Source organism: Salvelinus namaycush, chromosome 35, assembly GCF_016432855.1.
Source record: "Salvelinus namaycush isolate Seneca chromosome 35, SaNama_1.0, whole genome shotgun sequence".
Taxonomy (NCBI): domain Eukaryota; kingdom Metazoa; phylum Chordata; class Actinopteri; order Salmoniformes; family Salmonidae; genus Salvelinus; species Salvelinus namaycush.
In genome coordinates, this window is record NC_052341.1 from 26,876,743 (window position 1) to 26,903,708 (window position 26,966).

A 26,966-nucleotide genomic window follows, 5' to 3' on the forward strand; every position below is an offset into this window, starting at 1 on the left:
ATTCCAGTCATTTTAGGAAGTATACTGAAATCCCATTTCTCTTAAATGCTTTTAAATTAAGAAAATGTAAAATTGGAATTTGGTTCACTTTCTGAATTGACTGGAATTGAAATGGCATTGACCCCAACCCTGACACACACATACAAACACATTTGTCGCCTACTACCCCTCTCACAACCTTTTTCCCTACTTTTCCAGAGACCACTGTGAAGGTCTCCCTCCCTCCCTACCTCTGAGTCCCTCTGTCTCCCTTCCTCGGTCTTTATCTAATCTATGTTACTCTTTGTCCTTCCATCACCAGGTTGCTACGCAACTGTGTTCCATTGATCTAGAAGAGCAGGATGACAGGCACACATAACTGTGATGACACACACACACGCACAAGTCGACAGACGCACGCACGTACGCATTCATACACACACACACACACACACCTTTAAATACCTTTATTCCAATTGGCACCGTTGACACAAAACGAGGGATACAGAGGGAAGGGAAGAGAGAGGAGAAAAGGAGGGGGAACGGGAGAGAGAAAAGGCAAAGAGGTAGGGGGAGAGAGAAATGGGGGGCTGGGAGATTGATGTAGCGTTTCTTCCATATTGATACAGATTGCCCTGGTCTCCTCTGCCATCTGGTGGACAAGACACCACATTGTTCTTTTCTTGTTGTTTTCATGTTTTTTTTGGGGGGGGGGGGTCTATTTTGTGTTGTTCCATGATGGGATTGTTCAGCCTACTTGATTAAAATCCTTACATAATCTAAACATTATGATTAAATTAAATGACTATTATGCATTATGGGTGGGTCTATAAACAGTATACTAATTATCTCCAAAGTTATGATTGCTGAGTGGAAATCTCGAATGCAATTAACTTGTTTAGAAACCAACCATGTTTACAAGATGTGGCTCAATGACGAAGATTTTACAACAGATAAGGCCTATAATTACCACTATAGGGCCAGTGTGATTTGTTCTTGAGTCTTATTTACAGGATGTGACGTCAATCAAAGCGCTGGAAAGAAAACTAGTGATAACGTACCATGACTCCATTTACTTTATGTTCGTATTCATATTTTTTATTATTTCCTTTTGTTTTTGCATTGCCGAGAAGAAACCGGCATGTAAGCATTTAGTTTACCATGAGTGTATATCATGCGTATATCCGTACATACGACGAATACAACTTGAAGTTTCAGAATGATAAAGTCATCAACTACATTAAATTCCTTTGTGCACAGTGATGATAAACCTCATGCAAATGTAAAACATTAAATCAAATTATGGTTTTACCTTACTCATCTAGAAAGTAGGCGTAGTCTACATTATAATTTTTAGGCATTTTTTTCCGACAGTGATGGAAAAGCCACTGCACTGAAGCTGTTGCCAGAAGTAGACAGAATTGCGACAGTAGGGGCAGTGTCGCAAGTGTAGGTTAGGTAGGTAGCCAGCAAGATGACATGTTGATAGCCGCCCACATTGGGTACTGTTCGAATGTGAACGTCATTGCAACTATTTAAAGATATCGATAGTGTGTCCGTCATTACATTGTTTCCCGTGCTTATTTTTGATTGAGAAACAATTTCGCGTTGAGGAGCCTGTGTGTCAGATGTGATGTCACCGCTAGCAGCCTGTATTTTAGCATTGTGGGACGTGTAAATGTAAGCAGACAACAACGGGGCTTGTTTTTGTATGTATCCCAAATAGCCAAAGATACGGTCGCGCTCGAGGTAGTTTCGAAGAGACAAACATTTTTCGAGATTGCATGCGGATATCGGTCTTGTGTCATCAGAACATTTTTTTGTGAGAGGAGTGTGTACGTCTCCCTTGTGAGGAAGTGGGATGTGGCCAGAGTGTATTAATGTTGCCGACGAAGATATGAAAATCATTGTAGCAGTGCTTTTGGAGCCTCGCTACATTGTAAATAATAGGTTAGACTTGGTGCTTATTAACGCGAGCCCATTTGACGAATTCGATGAAGACATCCCTCGGTGTTCGAAATCGTGCTGGGGTCGCTCTGATGACATAATATCAACATGTGAATTATAGATTGACTATTTTTATTTTATTTTTTGAAAACCATTGAATTGCTAATGTCAACTCAACGTCAGATAGTGGACTCATCTTTAGCTTTGGGAAGACTGGAAATCAATAGTCCCATGCTGAACCTGGGAACTTGCCTCTCCGGCTCAGTGAAAGAGAAGACCGCTCAGGGAGGATCGCAGGCGGCGCACCTGAACGGATGTGTGCCACTCTCCCATCAGGTGGCCGGTCATAAGTATGGCGTTGATAAAGTAGGTCAGTGACTGGACTTATCAAATATGTTCTCCTTTCGCCGCCACGGTGCATGTTGTTTATCCACTACTGAGTTACATTTAATTGTGCAATCTTGGTCTGCATGGTAGAATAGCTCCCTTTTTGTTCAATGACAATACCTCAGAAAAGCTGACAGAAGTTGGCTAAACTTGCCCCCCCAGGATTCTTTATCACCAGGACAACGCTATGGGGCAAACAAGCCATGGTGATAGGTTTCATAATGTCAGTCAATAACAGAATAGAGCACCTGCTTGTAGCCTTTTGTGTACTTTAGTTGAAGCCTGTAGTATCTGCTCTCCTATTGTTATCAAGCAACTGAAATCCAGTTTGGCTTCTATCACCACTATCACGCTTGATCATCCACTTAGTTGTAGCCTACAAACTCACCAAGCAACTTACCAGTGGCTATAGCCCAAATCATGAATTAGGCTTACAAATCCAATGTTTGAAGTAACACTCCCTTAGCTGAAAGGGCCAATGTATTATTTCTGTCCTTGGAGACAGTGACAGAGCGCCAGTGTCAGTAGGATGTAATCCTCGTTGTCTCTCTGCTAAGAGCCTTTCAGTTGAATCCTACCCTCAGCCAGGGCTTGGGTGTCGGACTCGTATTTAGGTCAAGACTCTTGACACACGTTTAACCTCTGAGTTGATTAAACGCTGACGCTTGGAGTGTTCATTTCCTACCAGTGGGAAGGCCAGGCCGGGGTAAATTCTCTGTCATAGACAGTATCGCTAGCTGTAATCCCCAATCCCACAACCAACCGGTGCATATTCTAATCAGCATAGCCTACTGTATATGACGTAACGTACAGAAACATGCCGGTGCTTCTCAGTTTTCAATTTCACTATTTCAACTGATTTTAGTTGTAAGGTTCAATCTGTGCCTGAGGCAGTAACATTTAGTTGAGTGGATTGCGGTCCATTCTTTCCCCACTCCATTCTATCTAATATTGGAGCCAAGACTCAGAGTGTGTGTAAAGTGTCTTACTATATATGATACTGGTGCCCGGGCGTTTTTTATGACTTCACGTTAAATACAAGTTAACCTTTGCACTTCTCAGCTGGGTATGACTGGCAAACTGTTTGGCCCAGTCTGAATACTTTAGAAAGGCCTCCATTCTTTCTCTCTTGAAGAAGCTACAGTTCTAAAATGGTTGCACAATTGTGAAAGCCAGGGCGCTCTCGGTCACATTCTCCAATCCAGTCATGTCTGATCATTGATTATTTAGCTGGAAGGATGTCTTTTTGAGATATTCTGACTTTGACCTTTATGCTGCAACCAGTACTAGATCTTTGCTAAGTGTCAGAATGGCCCACACCTTTTTTTCCCCAACAGGCATATTGCAACATCCTGATGGCACAGTACTCAAACAGCTACAGCCCCCTCCCCGAGGTCCTAGAGAGATGCAGTTCTACAGCATGGTAACCATCCACCTTTTGATGCAAAAAACAAATAGATATGTATGTTATTGTCTGAAGGTACAATCATTTTCACTGTACAGTGTGCGCTCTATGAAATTGCTGTTCTGCATCACTTTCAATTTTTTTTTTTACTAGGGAGCAATTCCCCCATGTCAGTTTGAACAAAGTTTATGTTCAAGTTGATGGGCAGATTAAAGGAGTTAACAAAAAGTGAGCGATTACTCCTAAACCGTTCTATCGTTCAATCGCCCAGAATAGTTCTTAAGGAAGCCTAGCCGTCTGTCCCCTTTACAGTGGCTCTGGGGGCCTTTGTTATGGCAATACTGGGCACAGTAATGTAGTCCACAACATCTCTACTAGCTCAATCAATGGGCAAGGTCAGCACACTCCCCACGTATAAACCAGAGGGCTATCTGTTTATTTAAGGGCTTAAGAAAGGTGTTTGCCTCAGCATGTCCACTGTAACAACATTTAGCCAAAGCATTATCAGAGATATCCCACTGGCACCGCTTACTCTACTATTGTTGAAGTGGACTAGATGTACACAGGATGAAATGGTTGCTTTGGAAATACTCTCTTATAGAGGAATCACGTATTACAAACTTGGCTACTTTCACCACCATCATTTCACTGTAGTGAACGATGAAAGGGAAGGAAAATAATGTTTGTTTTGTACTATCGCATGACTCTTAATATTTGTTCTCCATGCGACATGTTGGTAAAACAACATCCCCATCAATAAAGACAGACATTCCCACATAGAGATGGTGAATAGTTCCCTTAACGGAGCTGATATGATTCTTCAACCAGTATGAAGTATGTCCTAACCGTCCTTTGCTTCTGACAGGTCTACGCCGAGGACTGCTGTGATCCGTGTCTGTTGGTCCTTCAGCATCACCTCCCCAAATACTTTGGCACCTGGTCCTCTCCTGAATCTCCTAACGGTAAACACCAGCACATAGAAAAATCCTTAAACCTACCTGGGATATTATTTCAACATGTACCAGGGCCTGTATTCCCAAATAAACTCAGAGGAGAAGTGCTAATCTAGAAACAGGTCCTCCCTGCCCATAAAATGTTAGTCATTACGATCTAAAGGGCTAAACTGATCCTAGGTCAGCACTTCATTCAAAAAGACTTGTCATTCTGATGGTTTCACAGCGGAGCTCTCCAGCTGTTAAATGTAAACAATCATGACAGTGTTCTGCTTTGCTACTAGAAACATGACACTGTAGTGGTGAAACAAAGCCTCGTCTATCATTCTAGTGGCCAAATGTGTTGATTTATTTCAAAATGTCTCTCTCCCACGCCTTATTTCTGCGCCGCCCTCTGATGACATCACAGAGCTGTACCTGAAACTTGAGGATGTCACTCGGCGGTTCCAGAAGCCCTGTATTATGGACGTGAAGATAGGCCAGAAGAGCTACGACCCCTACGCCTCCTACGAGAAGCGGGACCAGCAGATCAAGAAGTACCCGCTAATGGAGGAGATTGGCTTCCTGGTTCTCGGAATGAGGGTGAGTCTCCCTATTCAGCCTCACTATGAGCCCCTCCCATTGGGTTGAAAAGGCCTCTCTTAACTGCTACTGCCATTCATGTTAATGAGAGGGGCTATATGAGACCTTGGAGGCAGTACCTTAGGCTGTTTTTACGCTGCAATTATTGAGCGGCATCGAAAAAATACTTGCGACTACTTATTACTGAAGTGTAAAGCTGAGAAATTCTCCCGTCCTCTATGCCACCTGTGGAGGTTGCGGGTGAGACTCGGCCAAGAGTAACCCCTCTCCGATGTAAACATGATTGTCTCTTCAAGCGAAGTTCTCGTACAGTAAAAGATCTTAATAGCAGAGCAATGTTTTTGAAAAGCCTGAAATGTATTCCTTGTTTTATTGAGTTTGTACCTGAAATTGCAGTAAATGCCTATTCCGTTCTGAAGTTGACTGATGAACTGCACAGTTTGTGAAGGAGCGCATGCTTAAAAATATTTTTCTCTCCAAAAAAATAGATTTTTCCAATCCTCCTACAGAGCCACATGCAGTCCAAGAGTTTTGATTCCTATATACCACCGGAAAGAGCAGATACTAAATTTTCGAACACCTACACTACCGTTCAAAAGTTTGGGGTCACTAGAAATGTTCTTGTTTTGGAAAGAAAAGCACCTTTTTTTTTGTCCATTTTAAATAACATGAAATTGATCAGAAATACAGTGTAGACATTGTTAATGTTGTACATGACTATTGTAGCTGGAAACGGCAGATTTTTTTAATGGAATATCGACATAGGTGTACAGAGGCCCATTATCAGAAATCATCACTCCTGTGTTCCAATGGCATGTTGTGTTAGCTAATCTAAGTTTGTCATTTTAAAAGGCTAATTGATCATTAGAAAACCCTTTTGCAATTATTTTAGCGTAGCTGAAAACTGTTGTTCTAATTTAAAGAAGCAATAAAACTGGGCTTCTTTAGACTAGTTGAGTATCTGGAGCATCAGAATTTGTGGGTTCGATTACAGGCTCAGGGTTTTCTTACAGGGTTTTCGAATGATCAATTAGCCCACTTTTGATTGGTAGTGTACATTTGCCAAACAACTAAAAAAATAAGGAGTTGGGCTCTTTCAGAATATCACTTTTTTTGTAGAATCACCATGTTTTCAACATGTGAATACTAGCGACACTCAGCAATAGCTTGTCTGGGGAAAATATTCAGGATATTTTTTTCTATTATATTGTAATTGTAAAATATATGTGTTGATTGTCATAAGGACAGGGGAATTTAAACGTGTCTTGGCTGCTAAATAAACTAGTTGATTTCATTGGCACGGCACAGCAATATAGCCTAGGCTACAGACGTAATAAGAGAACATAATTATACTCAAAATATGCTATTCTGTTCTTTTGAAATACATTTTCTTAACATCATAATGTTTCTTAATAAATTGTTTATTTTTATTTCATCGTTATTTGACTAGGCAAGTCCGTTAAGAACAAATTCTTATTTACAATGATGGCCTACACTGGCCAAACCCGGACGACACTGGGCCAATTGTGTGCCGCCCTATGGGACTCCCAATCACGACCGGTTGTGATACAGCCTGGATTCGAACCAAGGTGTCAGTAGTGACGCCACTAGCACTGAGATGCAGTGCCTTAGACCGCTGTGCCACTCGGGAGCCCACTTAAGACCCACCTAAACAAAATTATAATGGGTTTCTTTGTGATGGTGTACAGTTGAAGTCGGAAGTTTACATACACTTAGTCATTAACTCATTTTTCAATCACTCCACAAATTTCTTGTTAAACTATAGTTTTGGCAAGTCGGTTAGGACATCTACTTTGTGCATGACACAAGTAATGTTTTCCAACAATTGTTTACAGACAGATTATTTCACTTATAATTCACTGTATCACAATTCCAGTGGGTCAGAAGTTTACATACACTGATTTGACTGTGCCTTTAAACAGCTTGGGAAATTCCAGAAAATGATGTCATGGCTTTATAAGCTTCTGATAGGCTAATTGACATCATTTGAGTCAATTGGAGGTGTACCTGTGGATGTATTTTAAGGCCTACATTCAAACTCTGTGCCTCTTTGCTTGACATCATAGGAAAATCAAAAGAAATCAGCCAAGACCTCAGAAAATGTAGACCTTCACAATTCTGGTTCATCCTTGGGAGCAATTTCTAAACGCCTGAATGTATCACGTTCATCTGTACAAACAATAGTACTCAAGTTTAAATACCATGGGACCACGCAGCCGTCATACCGCTCAGGAAGGGGACATGTTCTGTCTCCTAGAGATGAACGTACTTTGGTGAAAAAAGTGTAAGTCAATCCCTGAACAACAGCAAAGGACCTTGTGAAGATGCTGGAGGAAACAGGTACAAAAGTATCTATATCCACAGTAAAACAGTCCTATGTCGACATAACCTGAAATGCCGCTCAGCAAGGAAGAAGCCACAACTCCAAAACCGCCATAAAAAAGCCAGACTATGGTTTGCAACTGCACGTTGGTACAATGATTGTACTTTTTGGAGAAATATCCTCTGGTCTGATGAAACAAAAATAGAACTGTTTGGCCATAATGACCATCGTTATGTTTGGAGGAAAAAGGGGGAGGCTTGCAAGTCAAAGAACACCATCCCAACCGTGAAGCATGGGGGTGGCAGAATCATGTTGTGGGGGTGCTTTGCTGCAGGAGGGACTGGTGCACTTCACAAAATAGATGGCATTAAGAGAAAAGAAAATTATGTGGATATATTGAAGCAACATCTCAAGACATCAGTCAGGAAGTTAAAGCTTGGTCACAAATGGACAATGACCCCCAAGCATAATTCCAAAGTTGTGGCAAAATGGTTTAAGGACAACAAAGTCAAGGTATTGGAGTGGCCATCGCAAAGCCCTGACCTCAATCCTAAAGAGAATTTGTGGGCAGAACTGAAAAAGTGTGTGCGAGCAAGGAGGCCTACAAACCTGACTCAGCTACACCAGCTCTGTCAGGAGGAATGGGCCAAAATTCACCCAACTTATTGTGGGAAGCTTGTGGAAAGCTACCCGAAACGTTTGACCCAAGTTAAACAATTTAAATGCAATGCTACCAAATACTAATTGAGTGTATGTAAACTTCTGACCCACTGGGAATGTGATGAAAGAAATAAAAGCTGAAATCACTCTACTATTATTCTGACATTTCACATTCTTAAAATAAAGTGGTGATCCTAACTGACCTAAGACAGGGAATTTTTACTCGGATTAAATGTCAGGAATTGTGAAAAACTGAGTTGAAATGTATTTGGCTAAGGTGTATGTAAATTTCCGACTTCAACTGTATATTAAATAGATTAATATTAGTTAAATTAGGCATTGGTGGCTATTGGTAGTGTTAAATAGGCTTACAATGCATTCGGAAAGTATTCAGACCCATTCTCTTGTTACAGCCTTATTCTTAAATGGATTAAATAAAAAATCTCCTTAATCTACATACAATACCCCATAATGACATCACAATACCCCATAATGACAAAGCGAAAACAGTTTTTTGACATTTTTGCGAATTTATAGAAAATTCAAAAATCATACCTTTATTTACCTACGTATTCAGACCCTTTGCTATGACTCGAAATTGATTTGGAGTCCACCTGTGTACATTCAATTGATTGGACATGATTTGGAAAGGCACACACCTACAGTATCTATATAAGCTCCCACAGTTTGAGGGGGAAAAACAATTTAATCCATTTTAGAATAAGGCTGTAACGTAGCAAAATGTGGAACAAGTCAAGAAGTCTGAATACTTTCCAAATGCACTGATATGGTCAACTTGATCATCATGGCGCTTTGAGGTAGAAATGCTCAGAAAGTTTGTCGTTTTTATTCTGTTGGATCTCAAAGTACTGCTAGACTGTACAATACAGATATTTAGTTAAAGTCAGCGACAGGTGGGTTCAAAGTTTTATTGAAAGGAAGTTATTGAAATGACTAAAATGCTCATCGTATGTGGTTACTTGGCATTAGTAACCATTTTGAGAAAGTAAAGGCAGAGAGAAGGGCAGGATATGAGGTTATTTCAATATGAAGGGTAGATATTCACTGTCTTCATTATATTAATAGTTTATCTGTTATGTCAAGGTTGTCATGGTCAGAAAAATCAAGTTCAAGGAAAAAACTTTTGCCAGACCTCAACTCAGTACGCTGAGTGTACTAAAGATTAGGAACTGACTAAGTGAATCCAGGTGACAGCTATGATCCCCTATTGATGTCATCTGTTAAATCCACTTGTGTAGATGAAGGGGGGGGGGGGACTGGTTAAATGAGGACTTTTAAGCCTTGACACAATGGAGACATGGATTGTGTTTGTGTGCCATTCAGAGGGTGAATGGGCAAGACGAACGATTTAAGTGCCTTTGAACGGGGTATGGTAGTAGGTGCCAGGTGAACTGCAACGCTGCTGGCTTTTTCACACTCAACAGTTTCCCCATGTCTATCAAGAATGGCCCACCGCCCAAAGGACATCCAGTCAACTTGACACAAGTGTCGGAAGCATTGGAGTCGACATGGGCCAGCATCCCTGTGGAACATTTAAACACCCGGTAGAGTCCATCCCCCGACAAATTGAGGCTGTTCTGAGGGCCAAAGGGGAGTGCAACTCAATATTAGGAAGGTCTTCCTACTGTTTTGTACACTGTTGTTTTGTACACTCACTAGTATTGAACAAGTAGAATCAATACCCGATGACCTCATCTCCGTAATCAGACTAGTTGTTTTCCGTTAACATTGTAATCACAGGAACGCAATGTCAATAATCCCTCCAAGGGCTTTTACCAGGTGTTGATAAACCTGCCTGGGCAGCCGAACCAGAGCTAGAAGGACGATTCAAAGATTGTTGTGTTTAGGTCAAGTGTTTTTGCAACAATGCCTTATGTTTAGAGTCAATGTAGAAGTGTGCCCTCTGCTCGCCCTTTTTGGTCTACCACCTACTGGTTTAATGGTGCCCGGGCAATGCAGGATGCAATCGCTTTTGCTAGTGTCCTATCCAAGAGACGCATAGACCTTGAGTGGGAAAACGTTCACCCATCATCGCACAATTGATGGCTGCAGGATTTGGTTCACTTTGTAAAACTAGAAAAAGTATGTTACATACGTTTTCCCTTTCAAAGTGTATTTCATTCCAAAATGATGTATATCATTCCTTCTCCAGAGGCCAGACCTCCCCTTTCGACTTGTACATTTCTTGCTTGACTGTTGATGCTGCTTTTGTTATTATTTATTTTTAAATATCTGATTTGCCTCCATTCTGTATGGCTGGCTTGGTCCTGCTGAGAATCTGCTACCATACTTGTCCATGTACCTTTTGAGTGGGGTTTCTTTGCCTTGGTTCTGACCGACCTCAATAAAATGCACACGACAGCCCGCTTGGAGTTTGCCAAAAGCCACCTAAAGGATTCTCAGACCATGAGAAACAAGATTCTCTAGTCTGATGAAACCAATATTGATTTCTTTGGCTTGAAGCATCACGTCTGGAGGAAACCTGGCACCATCCCTACGGTGAAGCGTGGTGGTGGCAGCATCATGAGGTGGGGATGTTTTTCAGCGGCAGGGACTTGGAGACTAGTCAGGATGGAGGGAAAGATGAGCAGAGCAAAGTACAGAGAGATCCTTGATGAAAACCTGCTCCAGAGTGCTCAGGACCTGTGTGCTAAGGGACAACGACCCTAAGCACACAGACAAGAAAACGCAGGAGTGACTTCGGGATAAGTCTCTGAATGTCCTAGTGGACCAGCCAGAGCCCGGGCTTGAATACGATCGAACATCTCTGGAGAGACCTGAAAAAAAGCTGTGCAGAGATGCTCACCATCCAACCTGACAGAGCTTGAGAGGATCTGCAGAGAAGAATGGGAGAAACTCCCCAAATACGGGTGTGCCAAGCTTTTAGCGTCATACCCAAGAAGACTCGAGGCGGTAATCGCTGCCAAAGGTACATCAAAGTACTGACTAAAGGGTCTGAATACTTATGTAAATGTGGTATCCGTTTTTTTTTGTGTGCAAACATTTCTAAAAACCTGTTTTTGCGTAGATTGATGACGGAAAATAAGGCTCTAACGTAACAAAATGTGGAAAAAGTCAAGGGGCCTGAATACTTTCCGAAGTTATCCTATTAGTCTCTTTTTTTATTTACTTTTAAAAATATATATATTTGTTACGTTTACAATTTCAGATTACTTCATACAGTTAGTTACCTCAAATTATTGGCAACCTTGATATAGATGAGCAAAAAATACAAAAATAAATACAAATATTGAGCTATATTGTATGCTAAAACAATGGGGAAATTATATTATTTTAGACTATGCCTTGCAGAGGCATAAATGTCATACCCTCCCTCCAAAAAAAAGCTAGCCTCCCGTTATTGTTAATGGTTAGCATGTCTTAGGGTATGATGTTTGTGCCTCTCCATTTCTCACTAATCATTATTCACGATTCATTGAAGATTATCAGCAATCATGGTAGCATCCACCTCAATGTATAAGTGTTCAGAAACATATCATATTCGTATTTAGAATAAAAGTTACTCCAAAATGACAAGTAAAATATTACTTGTTAAACAAAATCTCTTTATCCGTGCAATTGTATAAGTATTCAGAGACTTGTCCCAAATCCACTCCTGCATTGTCGTGGCTGTGTGCTTAGGGTTGTTGTCCTGTTGGAAGGTGAACCTTCGCCCCATTTTGAGGTTCTGAGCGCTCTGGAGCAGGTTTTCATCAAGGATCTCTCTGTACTTTGCTCCGTTCATCTTTCCCTCCATCCTGACTAGTCTCCCTGTCCCTGCCGCTGAAAAACATCCTCACAGCATGGAAATTCCTTTGACCTCATGGCTTGGTTTTTGCTCTGACATGCACTGTCAACTGTTGGACCTTATATAGACAGGTGGGTGCTTTTCCAAATCATGTCCAATCAATTTAATTTACCACATGTGGACTCCAAGTTGTAGAAATCTCAAGGATCATCATTGGAAACAGGATACAGCTGAGCTGAATTTCGAGTCTCACAGTAAAGGGTCTGAATACTTATGTAAATAAGGTATTTCTGTTAATTTATTTTTAATACATTTGCAAAAATTTCTAAACCTGTTTTTTTTCGCTTTGTCATTATGGGGTATTGTGTGTAGATTGATGAGGAAAATGTTTCATTTAATACATTTTAGAATAAGGCTGTAATGTAACAAAATGTGGAAAACGTGAAGCGGTCTGAATACCTTCTGAATGCACTGTAGATTCATCTCATTAGTCCAACATCACCTGTTCCAATGCCCTACTTCCCAGTTACTGTCTGACTGGCTTCACACCTCACACATGTTTAGGTTAATGTTTATGTGAAGAGTTACATTTCTCATCCGGGTCCATTCTGAAGTCTCTCTGTTTGAACACAGGGTTGGTCGTCACTGACCAATCAATCACACAGGGCTAAAACCAACATACCACTATTCTTCCATTCCATAATGACTTACAGGAGAGTCCTCATCTCTACCCCAATGACCAAATCCAGCCTATAGTAATATAGTTGATTGGCCCCCTCAACAACAGGATTGTTATGCTTTTACATTGACATCATGGATTAAGTATAGAGCAGCTTTCAGTGTTGCCTTGGTATATGGAAAACTCAATGCGTCTCTTTCCTCAAACTTTGTTAAACAGTCATGCCATTCGCAAGATTTCAATACAGCTGGACTGCAAAATACTACCACGTGCTATATAGTTTTATTGACCAATTCACTGAACTGAACATGGCCTTACACGTCAGCATATTTACACTGCATACGGAAGTATTCAGACCACTTTCCTTTTTCCACATTTTGTTACGTTACAGCCTTATTCTAAAATTGATTAAATAAATACAAATATTCTCAATCTAGACACAATATCCTGTAATGACAATATGAAAAAAGGTTTTTAGAAATTTTAGCAAATGTATTAAAAGTAAATGAACTGAAATACCTTATTTGCATAACTATTCAGACCCTTTGCTATGAGACTCAAAATTGAGCTCAGGTTCATCCTGTTTCCATTGATCATCCTTGAGATGTTTCTACAACTTCACTGGAGTCAGTCTGTGGTAAATTTAATTGATTGGAGATGATTTGGAAAGGTACACACCTGTCTATATAAGGTCCCACAGTTGACTGCATGTCAGAGCAAAAACCAAGCCAGGATGTCGAAGGAATTGTCCTTAGATCTCCGAGACAGGATTGAGTCGAGGCACAGATCTGGGGAAGGGTACCAAAACATGTCTGCAGCATTGAAGGTCACCAAGAACACAGTGGCCTCCATCATTCTTAAATGGAAGAATTTTGGTACCACCAAGACTCTTCCTAGAGCTGGCTGCCAGGCTAAACTGAGCAATCAGGAGAGAAAGGCCTTGGTCAGGGAGGTGACCAAGAACCCGATGGTCACTGACAGCACTCCAGAGTTCCTCTGTGGAGATGGGAGAACCTTCCAGAAGGACAACCATCTCTGCAGCACTCCACCAATCAGGCCTTTATGGTAGAGTGTCCAGACGGAAGCCACTCCTCAGTAAAAGGCACATGACAGCCCGCTTGGAGTTTGACAAAAGGCACCTAAAGGACTGTCATACCATGAGAAACAAGATCCTCTAGTCTGATGAAACCAATATTGATTACTTTGGCATGAATGCCAAGCGTCATGTCTGGAGGAAACCTGGCACCATCCCTACGGTGAAGCATGGTGATGGCAGCATCATGCTGTGGGGATGTTTTTCAGCGGCAGGGACTGGGAGACTAGTCAGGATGGAGGGAAAGATGAACGGAGCAAAATACTGAGAGATCCTTGATGAAAGCCTGCTCCTGCTTCGGGACAAGTCTCTGAATGTCCTTGAGTGGCCCAGCCAGAGCCCGGACTTGAACCCGATCGTACATCTCTGGAGAGACCTGAACATAGCTGTGCGGTGACATTCCCCATCCAACCTGACAGTTTGAGAGGATCTGCAGAGAAGAATGGGAGAAACTCCCTAAATGCCAAGCTTGTAGCATCATACCCAAGAAAACTTGAGGCTGTAATCGCTGCCAAAGGTGCTTCAACAAAGTACTGAGTACTTATGTAAATATGATATTTCACTTAATAAAAATGAAAAACGTTTTGCTTTAATCACTGGTTACTGTGTGTGTATATTGATTTAATCCATTTTAGAATAAGGCAGTAACGTAACAAAATGTGGAAAAAGGAAAGTGGTCTGAATACTTTCCGAATGCACTGTACATACCTGAAAAGTACACACAGACAAAAGGTATTTGAATGCATGGCAAATAGTCTAATCAGTTAAACGCCCCACTTTGCTGGTCTATTATCTTGCCTGTGTAACTAATTCTGTAGTACTAGTTGTTGTAAAAATTTAAGCCGTGTTCAGTATTTGTAGTGTTACAGGCGAGGGTTTTTCTCTCCGTTTTCACGTGTGTAACCTAGCACCTCGTTAGTCAGGATGTGTTTCACCTGCGCAGGCCCAGCTGGTATTTAAGACCAGCTGGCCCAGTGCATCAGTTGGAGAGGAGATGTTGGGAGAACTACACCTCACGTTAGCTCTTCCACCTTAGAGAGCCGAACAAAGCCTTCACCTGGCAGTTTTCCATTGGTACTTCCTATCCTAATTTTTTTGTTTTTTTTGTTTGTCTTTTCTCAGGCAAATCCAGTGGGCGTCCATGGTGGGTGTTTTTTAAGACCCTACTGGAGTTGCTTGGCCAGCACCCAGTAGTCACCCACATTGATGCCTTTTAGAACCCCTTCAAAACCCCACCTGTTTTGTTTTTGTCAGTGACTCATTTGTTCCCTTTTTCTGTGCGCGACAACATTTTGAGTTTGTCTTTTGGTTACCGAACAGCAGCCTCTTGGGAGGTCAGTAATAGGAAGCCTCTAGCTATCAGTAGAACAGGATGGAGCTAGCTTCTATCTGTCTGATCTCAGATCTGTTGACTAGGACCTTTCCTTTACCCCAATCACCATTATGCCCTCCCCTCCTTTGGGTGTTCCTCACAGGTCTCGAGGGTCATGATAACATAACTGTTCATCTCCTTTAGTCCCACGCTGTGGAGTAAACAGGGAACGTGCTACAATTTAGTCTCTTTTCAAATACAAACTCTTTAACTCAAATGTCAATCAGCAAATGAATGCGTATTTGTGCCTGTCGCACTCTGCTTTGGGAAATGGATGTTGAGGACCACCGGTGTATTTTTGACTTCTGGAATATTTCCCTCCACATGACCTAGGACCTGCACTGGCCAGCTCTGCCATACCAGGTTGTTTTCTCATCCATCTTACAGCTCCTCTTACTAGTCAATCAGGTAGACTAGTACGTGAATGAGATTCATCATAGTGTAGGCTTTGTAAGAACACAGACCTTTCAGCGCGAGGGTCGTCCACTGACATGCCCTGTGTTTGCCCCAGGGTCAAAGGCTTTCTGGCACGGAGCATGGAAAAATCTGCTGATCACCACAGAGCGATAAGACTAATTACTGATAATGATGTTCTGGAGTGATGGAGGGAGGAATCCCTCTGGTGTAGATAATAGTTTTGCTCCTCTCAGCGTGGGAATGGAATTATCTCGGAGTCCTCACAGACTTCTGATTTCTACTCGCATTACTATTAATATCACCGGGAAAAATCTGTATCATATTATGTCACATATATATGTGCATCATATTCGAAATGTTTTGAGCAAATTGTGTGTAAAAATAATTTCACCACCAGAGGGAGTATTCCACCCATGATTGTAATCACTTTGAGTTTGTTATATGGAGACGGGTCATCTCCTTTTTGAAGTTAAGCATTGCTTGTTAGGCCTATTGTTTGTTCTCATATGGAAGCACTATGTGCTGCGTCTAACTGTTTCTTGGCCGCCCGAGTGGCGCATCGGTCTAAGGCACTGCATCCCAGTGCTAGAGGAGTCACTGCAGACCCTGGTTCGATCCCGGGCTGTATCACAACCGGCCGTGATTGGGCGTCCCATACGCTGGGCACAATTTGGCCCAGCGTTGTCCGGTTTAGGGGAGGGTTTGGCCGGGGTAGGCCGTTATTGTAAAATTTGAATTTGTTCTTAACTGACTTGCCTAGTTAAATAAATGTCATTCTTCCTTTCTGTCTTTCGAACCCTCCAGGTGTACAAGGTGAACTCTGACGGCTATGACTCGTATGACCAACATTACGGACGAGGCCTCCTCAAGGACACCGTCAAAGACGGTGAGCTCCTGAAACAATAATAACCCCGGCACAAAATAAACAACATGTCTACCCTTCTGTCTATTTCCACAGGGTTTCACTTGTAGTTGCTAGCCAAACTTGCTCTCAATTAGACGATGCCCGACGCGGTTTCCTAAACAGATTAAATCATCGCCGTCATTTCTTATCAGAAAACATTGTATTCCTCAACAACAACAATAATTACCTCTCCCGTTCCTCTCCTCTCCCAGGTTTATCAAAATTCTTCTATAATGGGACGAGTCTGAGAAAAGACGCCATCACTGCCAGTATCCTCAAGGTCCAGAACATCCTGAGATGGTTCGAGGGCCAGATCCAGTTAACCTTCTATGCTAGCTCCTTGTTGTTTGTATACGAGGGCCTGCCTCCTCCCAACCCGGAGGGGCACATCCCCAGGGGCCTCCCAGAGAAGACCACGTCTGCCGCCTGCTGCGAGCCCAACGAGGACGTACTGGAACACAACAACAACGTCTGCGCTGCCGTGCCGCTCGACTACAGCCTGTCCACCATGTACGCCATGCACAAGAAGGGCTGCACCCGGGGTCACCGTGGCAACGCCACGCCAGACCCCAACCCCCAGGCGCACAACAGCACGTGGAAGTGCCCAGGTCTGGTGTCGTCGGAGCAGCCCAACGGCAACGGTGTCAAAGCCCAACTGGAAGAAGAGGAAGTGGGGGAGGGAGGTCGGGGTGAGCCGCAGCCAGAGCAGAGGGCCAGCCAAGTGGAGGTGAGGATGATTGACTTTGCTCACGTCTTCCCCAGCGAGAGCCAGGACCAAGGCTACGTCTACGGCCTGAAACACTTGCTGGAGGTGCTGCAGCAGATCCTCCACCAATAACCTTCTCTCTCCAGTGGTTTGTCTCTCATTGGTCAAGTGTACCTAATCTGTGTTTTACAGTCCCAGTCCCTCGTCCCCTTGCCCCGTGATTCACTGCACTATATGCACTATATCAATGAAGTCATTTCTCCATAACTCTTTGTCCGACGTATGTGCTTCTTGATTTCTAACCACTGTTAACAGGTATCTAACTCAGGTAAACTACTGTAATCAATACTCAAATGATTATCCCTCGTTTTGTTGGCTTGCATATGATATGTTGTAGGTTTTATATAATGTGCCTAAAGTGTCTTTTTGTTTCATTTCAGATCCTTTTGTCTTTTAAATTGTCCCAGAATGATTTGTATTTATCAATTTTTAAGTTATACTCAGTAAAGGGTAAGTACTTTTAGCATTGCTGTTCTCTATCTGGCTATATGTTTTGCTTCCAAATTGCCTTACCTGTTCTTCTTAACCTGTATCCTTGCAGTGGTACTTTTTCATGATTGACTTTTTAAGATTATATTAATCTCGGAAAACAAGAACTAAAGTCTTGTTTAATTATGTCAGATGCTCTGTTAAGTTCTCGGGTGAGATGTTAAGAGATACTAACGCGACTTGTGAAGTCCCCCCCCCCCCCCCACCCTCCCAAACAGAAGCACTCTGCAAGTTTCAGGCAAGCCTATGGGCCAAATGTCCCCTTCCCGAAAATCGAAAGATCCGAGCACCTGTGAAATCATGATTTGTCCAAACGATTAGTGACACAAAAATCAGCATAGCACAAAAAGAGTTCCTCGTAAGTCATCACATCCCACACAAGTCTGTCGACAGATGCTACTACCGTTTCTGTTACGTGCGTCTTTCCGACGAGAGCTGAAGACGATCTGTATAACGTAGGTTGTCCTCCCTCTGCCCACTACGCTGTGTGTCATGGTCTGTTCAATTGTGAAGAAATGCAATATGCTGCTGTGATGACAATGAATTAACAAACTGACCAGAGAGAGATTTTGAGTTTTGTTTTATCTAGCGATTCATGTTCAGAGGAATAGAATGCCAAAGTACTGGTCTTAATTTTAATTTTTTGGAGAGGGAGCAAGGTCTGGATAGAGTTCTAAACTTGAAGGCCTGGAGGTAGATTAGATCCTCGTGGTGTTGTCTCTACCCCGACAATGCTTCCGCAGTGTGATCTATCAAGATATTGTCAATCGTTTAAGTGGAGAGATGTTGTTGACATTTGCTTCTTCTTAACCCTGATAGCTATAGAATGTTTGATGTATTCTTTTAACAGAAGATATGCAGATATTTTCACAGATGCGCTGACCCTGCTACATTTTTATGGTTGATTTTTAAACTAATACCAAAAGACAAATGATTTTTGGATGATAGTCTTATCAGTCAAAAGAACTTGACGATTTAGTACATATTTTAAATGGTAAGGAGGAACAACCTTTTATGAGAGATGTTTACAGTCTTTTGAAGATATTTTGACTGTTATTTTCACTGCCTTATTTCTTTCTATTCCATATATTCATTTCAAAACGTTCATCATTCTGGCAGCTTTACATTTACTCAAAATGTCTTCATTTTATTGTTCCAGCAACTCCTTAGCAAGCGACCAGCTTCAGCATTTTGCAACAGGGCATTGTTTATTTTAGTAAAATTTTCCAAATTGTAGGTAAAGAACGGGTGGTAATGATTTCCATTACAGTGACACTATCTTCATTAAGTAACTCATAACCCATCTATAAGCACTTTCGGCTTTTTAAAAATTTCATAACATTGTGTTTTATAGATGTGCTATAAGTGGTCTGTTTCTGGAGGTACAGTAATGTCAATCATTACTGAATAAGGTACCTCTAAGATGGTTGTTTACTATTGACACCCTCTGCAGCTCTTCTGGAAGTTGTAATACATTAGAGCCACAACGGGTAGATAGGACTCTATACAAGGACTTTACGTTTCGTCTGGGTGAAGTCAAATTACGACTTGTTCTACAATGAATTGAAATCTCTTGTTTACACACCGGTTCTATTTTCTGGGTAAACGGTGTCTTCATATAGTTAGTAGGCAAGAAGTTAACAAAAATTGTTTTGTGTTTGCTGAAGTCTGCTATTCTTAAAAAAAACAACAAATAATGCACTGAAAAACAAATGAATATAGCTAATGTATAAAATCTGTCCCTTTGCTGTGAACTAACCAATGACTTTCCCATTGTGGGAATGTTGTTTCGTTTATCCACAGTTGTTTTATATAATACCTGACTGAAATGTTTAAGTTGGTGTATTGAAACACTCGTGTGGCATTTGGCAAGACTGGATTTTGTCTTTAGACTTGAGCTAATCAGAAGTGAGTTATCATTATTGTATATACAGGACAAACTCAATTTCTCTCAGATTTTTTTGCAACAAACTGTAGCTAAGTAATCAGATGATTGATTTGGTTAGTGAATCAACAACTTATTTTCCAGCTTGTTGTAATTATTGTTCTGAACCCTTATTTACAAAGGCTGTGTATAGACAGTTAGCACAATTCAGAATTTTATTTACAAATTGGTCTTTTAACCAATCAGATCAGTCCTGAAAAATATCTGACGTGATTAGTCAAAAGACCAGTTGGTGGAAAAACATCTGAATTGGGCTGCCTGTTTAAACGCAGCCATATTCTCAGAGTATAAGTGCAGAGGCGTATTCAGTTCGCTTGAACGTTTGCTACGTTGCGGAACGGTTTGTACTAAACAACACATTTCCCCAAAACATTCTTGTACGCTTTTAAAAAGACCGGTACGCTTGCTCCCGTTTGGTGGGTGTGGTGAGGTGTGGCTTGTAGCAATGAGTGACGTATTTAAAGAGCAGTGGCCATGCTGACAGCATTCCACAACCCAACCCCTCCCCGTTTGAACTGGTCGATCAGTACAGCACCGTTTCCGTTCAATTGAACGTTCCAAAACCTACTAAACGCAGCCCTGACATAGGATCAGTTCTGCCTACATTTGGCATAATTAATAAGATTGTGGGACCTGAACCTAGATCAACACTCCTACTCTGAGACACTTTGTAAATACGGGTCCTGGGTTTCATTGAGCCTTGGCTGGTCTCATGCTTCTTCCTTCAGGAGCACCAGTATAGTAGAGTATACTATCAGTGGTGTCCGAATGTTGTATCTCCTCCTGCCGTTGGTTCTGCTGTCTGTCCATCCCGGGGGAAGGCTGATCTGTTCTTCAGTTCTGACGTATACAGTAACATGATATGCAGGGGAAATGATGACGTGTATCTGCTGTTTTGCTCTCATATCTGATCGGATCGAAATTGATGACTAATTACTACTTTTTGTAAATGACTTATATGAGAATGTATAATAGGTAGAGAGATTCAATAATGGCTGTATATTTGGCAGATTAATATTATTATTACTAATAAAATTCCCAATGAAATTCGGGTTGTTTTATCTTTTTGTTGTGGTCTTTGAATCCATGTATGTTCTCCCTACTTCCATTTTCCTTCATGTGCAGACTGAATAAAGAATAACCTGTAGCTTACAGTGTAACGGAGGTGCCGAAAAGGAGGGAATTGTTGACTAGAGCCTCGGGTTTGGCTTCTGTCTCTAGCTCAATGCCATTTTTTTATTTACTGCTATTACCTTGTCTCTATAGCTACCATATAATACAATATAGCAATTCTCTGGTTTCAGCACCATCAAAAAAAGACATTAAATGAAATTACACGAATGAACAGTATACAACAGAGAACTGTGAATGTGACAGAAGTAGGTTACCGCTGGAGGAGTTGGTGCTCCTGAAGGTTGAATAGTCTTCTCGCAGCATGTTAAGGGTCAGAGGTGACCATGTTTCCTCCAGACAGCCAGGGTCTTACCACTGAGGGGGGAAGGAGCAACAGAATCCGGGTCTTAGCCCTGACATGTCGCTGGGAGGAGAGAAGTGACAGTGACACGCACCCTGCTTTATGTCACCACAGCCATGCCACGGCACGCAACCCCAGAGCAATGATACGATCACTCTCTCTCTCAATTCACTGGGCAGAGATGTTTTAAGTCCAAGACGCATTTTGCTTGGAAGCAATGGAATCCGGATTGTGACAGAACACAGACAGCACAGACATGACTGGGTGATCTTTTTTCAATGCATGCATAGGCTCAAAGTCATATGAAGACATGATTCTCACAAGTGGGTCAGTCGGTGAAATGCGTCACCAGATACAGTACCAGAGAGCTGTGGAGGTTAATGGTTAGCCAGACTTGTGAACCCAACTTGTGGCTGGCGAACTGTCTGGCCTTATATAGTCACCGTCTGCAGGTGCTACCTGCCTGCCGGTTGGGGTTTAGCTATTTATGAGGAGCGGAGATTAAGGTGAATATTTCATCGTACCAGTTTCATTTGGACCTTGATGCAACACACGAGTAAGCTTAATATACAATTGCCATGTCATATTTTTGAATCTGTTAATTAAATGTATTGTTAGTACTAGCTTTTTTCAGCGCTGTAATATCTGTTTTTAGCATGAAGTCAGCTGTTCTGAAATTCCCTTGCAAGATGTTTAATGTTGCTGTAGGCTGCCTTGAATGACATTGCGTCACAGGACTCGTCTTCAAGTTGTTGGGGTTTTCTTTCCCGCCCCAGACTAGGACGATTACAGCGAAGTACTCCCATTCAGTCAGAAGAAATGAGACGCTTTTAGGGAGACAAACCACAGTTTAACTGACAGTTAACGGCTTCCACCATTCAGACGAGATGCTTTCTGAAGTGCTATTGCAATGTTAATTATAGCCTAGTGCATTCCTGATACACAAATTTGGGTATACAAAGTCACTGAAGCACATAAATAGTGCCATTAGAATACTTATCTTTCAGTAATTCTAAATTATGTCTGTATTCAGAGACCAGATTGGACATTTTTTTCTTCTTCTGTAAAACAGTTCTGATAACTATCCACCGGATACAGACATAACTTTAATATTCTGTCTGGAAATTATATTTTGCACAAATATTCATGGCTCTGAACCCCGCCCTGTGCAACTGGGTCCTGGACTTCCTGACGGGCCGCCCCCAGGTGGTGGAGGTAGGAAACAACACCTCTACTACGCTGATCCTCAACACATGGGCCCCACAAGGGTGCGTGCTCAGCCCCATCCTGTACTCCCTGTTCACCCATGACTGCATGGACACGCACGCCTCCAACTCAATCATCAAGTTTGCAGACGACACAACAGTAGTAGGCCTGATTACCAACAATAACGAGACAGCCTACAGGGAGGAGGTGAGGGACCTGGTGGAGTGGTGCCAAGAAAATAACCTCCCCCTCAACGTCAACTAAACAAAGGAGATGATCATGGACTTCAGGAGACAGCAGAGGGAGCACTCCCCTATCCACATTGACGGGACCGCAGTGGAGAAGGTGAAAAGCTTCAAGATCTTCGGCCTACACATCACTGACAAAGACATTTGCTTGGCCCCTAAGACCCTCAAACTTTTACAGATGCACAATTGAGAGCATCCTGTGGGCTGTATCACCGCCTGGCACGGCAACTACACCGCCCAAACCGCAGGGCTCTCCAGAGGGTGGTGCGGTCTGCCCAACGCATCACCAGGGTCACACTGCCTGCCCTCCAGGACAGCTACAGCACCCGATGTCACAGGAAGGCCAAAAAGATCATCAAGGACATCAACCACCTGAGCCACGGCCTGTTCACCCCTCTATCATCCCGAAGGCGAGGTCAGTACAGGTTCATCAAAGCTGGGACCGAGAGACTGAAAAACAGCTTCTATCTCAAGGCCATCAGACTGTTAAATAGCCATCACTAGCCGGCTTCCACCCGGTTACTCAACCCTGCACCTTAGGGTCTGCTGCCCTATATACATATACTTGGAATCACTGGCCACTTTAATAATGGAACACTAGTCACTTTGATAATGTTTACAGACTGTTTTACTAATTTCATATGTATAGAATGTATTCTACTGTATTTTAGTCAATGCCAATCTAACGTTGCTCGTCCTAATATTGATATATTTTATTAATTCCATTCTTTTACTTTCAGACTTGTGAATTGTTAGATACTACTGCACTGTTGGAGCTAGGAACACAAGCATTTCGCTACACCCGCAATAACATGTGACCAATACAATTGGATTTGACTTGATTTTATAATACATCATGTGGGGATGATTTCTGTGTTTTGAAAGTGCTCTGTAGGGTGTATCCACTTGGTGGCGCCAGAACACTGAAACCAGAGTAAACATACAGTATCAATCAGACCCAAGATAGTTGATTAGTTTAGTCAGTGCCAGTGGAACATGTAATACACTTAAGAGGTTTTTAAATGCAGATGGATGGTGATGTGTAGTCTTATTGGCCTATTCACAACCTAACTGTGAGCACAAACAGGCTTTAAGAATGCACATATTAGAATCCTAATGCTGTCTCTGTAAGTAAGAAGGGGAAATATCTGTACTGTTGGGGAATGATTCCATCTACTGCAAGCCTGGCTAAATGGACAACAAGGAATGCATATGATATAGTTTAGAAATTCGCTGTGGGGGTAATATTTTATTATTCCCCTGCTCTTTAAAGCCAAAGCGTTTTAATTCACTCAGTGTGCCCTCTGAGCCCCCAAGAATGACATTTGACAAATACGTATCACCTCCTGACAGCTCTCATGTAATGATTCTGTCTGATTTAATTGAAAGTTTCAGAATTATGGAGGCCGTCCGCTGCCTGCTTTCCTCTCAGGCGCGGGTCTCCAGGGGAACATTGTACTGCCAGTGACTTTGTACAATATCCCAACTCCCTCGCCTTGCCTTCAAAATGTGTTGACAAACATGCTCAGGAATTTAATTTCTTAAATGTGTTTTATGTTGTGTTTTTTTAGTTTTGTGGCGAGACCTTGAATCTTCATGGGGAAACAAATGCAACAGTCCAATTACTGGCTCTGTGTTTGTCTGTGTCTGGAAAGGTAGTGGGGGTGATTTCACTATGTGAACTGAACTGCTGGAGTATTGTTGTATTAGCCTACTCAAAAAAAAGCTAACTAGGCACACTTTCAATTATGATTCTTGGTAGATCAGCATCGAGTAATGGCATAAAATGTCCAATTAAAGTCATACCATACAGTCAATGTTTTGGACAGATTTTCTCTCCCCCAATCTACACGCCATTGTTTTGAAAGGCAACTTATGGGTTTCTCCAACGTTAACTGTCGAAAACCAACATGGCCACCAATTGAAAATCCAGAAGTTGCCTTTCAACACAATGGCAGGTAGATGAACTTTCATCAAAGATGGTCTATTATATGGACAAGATATTTGGGTGACCACTAACAATTAAAATACATGTCCTCAAAGATGGAAGGCAGGCGGGAGGAGGCAATATCAGGTGGGACCATTCTAGTCAATGAGAGGGCAGATACGTGAACAACAGGTCATAAAGATAGATAGAGGACTCCTGTGCCATTGTAGCTCTGTGATTGCCTCAATGACACTGCCCATGCTATCTCCATTTTAAAATAGTACATCCCCATCCAGTTGACTACTTTAAAATGGTGGAAGCCCTCAGTGGCATTGTCCATGCTAAAACAGGTTATATCCATGATGAGTCCTCTATCTATCTCTATGACAACAGACACAGTTGCCAAAATGCCACGTGCCTCCACTTAGATCAGTGCATTCGTAACAACCTAATCATTACCAAACATCTATTCAATCAAATAAGCCTCACGTAAGAAATGAGCAATTACAATTTTTTGTTGACCAAATGCGACACACTCTCATTGACCTCCATACAAAAAGTCCTTCCTTCTTGGCTTATTTTTATGGACAGATATTGGGCAGAGTAAAACATCTCGCTTCGCTAGAAACATATTTTTTTGCATTACTGATACATTTCAAGAATGTGTGATTACTGTTCGCAATTCGTGACGTTCCTGCATGTGGGCATTCCCCCTCAAGCATTTCATTGGTTCCTGCATGCTGGCAAAGGACACTGACTACTGGTGTCCTAGCTTGTTAGCTACTGTCACCACCACCTCTTCTTCTTCTGTCAGGTTTATCAGCGGTAGGCATCCAAAGTTATGGATGGTGCATTACCGGCACATACTGTACTAGACAAACCAGAAAAAAAATGAAACATGTTTTTTACCATGCGAGGAGGTTCCTTGACACGTTAGCTGCCGCACATCTAGAATTTCCCAGCATCTTTGCAGGAACTAGTAATTTCGATGTGCGGCCACGTGTAGAAGTAGAGGACAGCGTGTCACACAGTGCGACCAAATCTAAGATCTACACAAGGCAAGAGGCAAGAGACATTTCTCACTTGATACTGAACATGGATTTCATATCTTTGAGTTTTCTCTGTCTTTTGTAGAACCATCTGCAACTGGACACAGTATTGCCAAGGGCAGGTTAGTTGAAAATCTATCGCGGAGTCTTGTATAAGCTAACATGTAACGGCTAATGTAGCATCACATTAGCCCGTTACAATCGGCTAGCTAGGTTGTTAGCCTTCAGTTGAACAGCAGGTTAGAGAGAAATGTATTTACGCACATGCACTTCAGTTTTACAGTCAAATCCTTTCCCAACAGATGCACTTTTGACACACACGTAGGAGACTTTTGACGCATACATTTGTACAAACCGAGCTATATCTTATTGAATAATCACGTAGACCCCTGGAGTACTTCAACTCAAATGACTCCCCTGTTTCTGTTATCCATTATCCCAATAACAGGCATGATATGACAAATGATCTACTGTGTGCCATAAAATGTCCCAGAAGGTTGTGGTGTTATTCATGTGTTGAAGACCTGGAGAGAGCATGATGCTGGGATAGAAGTATGATGCCTATTGGCTGGTGTCAGAGGCAATAGAGGTCAGAGGTCAGCCTTGAGCAGTCCTCCCTTCCAGATAAGGGTAATGTTTCCCTGCTCAGACGTTGCATGCATCAACCAATGGTTGCGTGCCACGTCATCGACTGACAGATTGCTATAACATGTGATGTGATTAAACTGATACTTAAAATATCTATCCAGGAGTTGTAAGATCTGGCATGTGTCAGCAACTTCTGGGCACAGGAACGTGCCTAAAGTCATATTGGACTTCTGGTAGGGGTGTCCAGATCGGTCAACACCAGACACTTTCTTATAAATGTGATTCCCATACGAAACCATGACCAAAGAATATCATGATTTTCACTATCCATGGAATGGTCCTTTGGAGGAAGAATTGTTAAAGCACCAATGCAGTATATCTATATTTTATAATCGCTGTATGTTTAATTGGTTCCGGTTTTTTTCCTAAAGCTCTTACACTAAAAGGGCATTATCAAAATGTTCACAATGTCAGTGTTATTTCGACCTCAGTGTGGAAAATTACATTTGACATTTTATATATTTGACATTTGTCTCTAAAAGCAGAATTGAGAAATAATTAATCAAAGTTGGCATATTTATGACATTTTGGCTTTACCCAGACCTCCTTTAAGAGTCCATGTTTCATCTGCTACAAATGTTTTCATATGAAGCTGTACGCTTTCTCTGAAATATTAGTATTTTGATATCCCCCCCCAAAATATTGACATTAATTTATGAATATTGAAATACATACACATGAATATTGAAAATATAAAATGTTTGATTTGGCACATTTTTCTAT

At 41.9% G+C, this 26,966-nt stretch overlaps 1 protein-coding gene across 1 annotated transcript; it reads left to right on the forward strand.

Annotated features, from left to right (window-relative positions):
- Positions 1 to 1,417: 1,417 nt before the first annotated feature.
- Positions 1,418 to 20,752, forward strand: ipmkb (inositol polyphosphate multikinase b). The gene is made up of 6 exons (XM_038974817.1): positions 1,418 to 2,296; positions 3,651 to 3,736; positions 4,584 to 4,680; positions 5,081 to 5,253; positions 16,392 to 16,473; positions 16,704 to 20,752. Exons 1-6 carry the CDS (start codon positions 2,092 to 2,094, stop codon positions 17,327 to 17,329), a joined length of 1,269 nt encoding a protein of 422 aa, XP_038830745.1. The 5' UTR covers positions 1,418 to 2,091; the 3' UTR covers positions 17,330 to 20,752.
- The last annotated feature ends 6,214 nt before the right edge of the window (positions 20,753 to 26,966 follow it).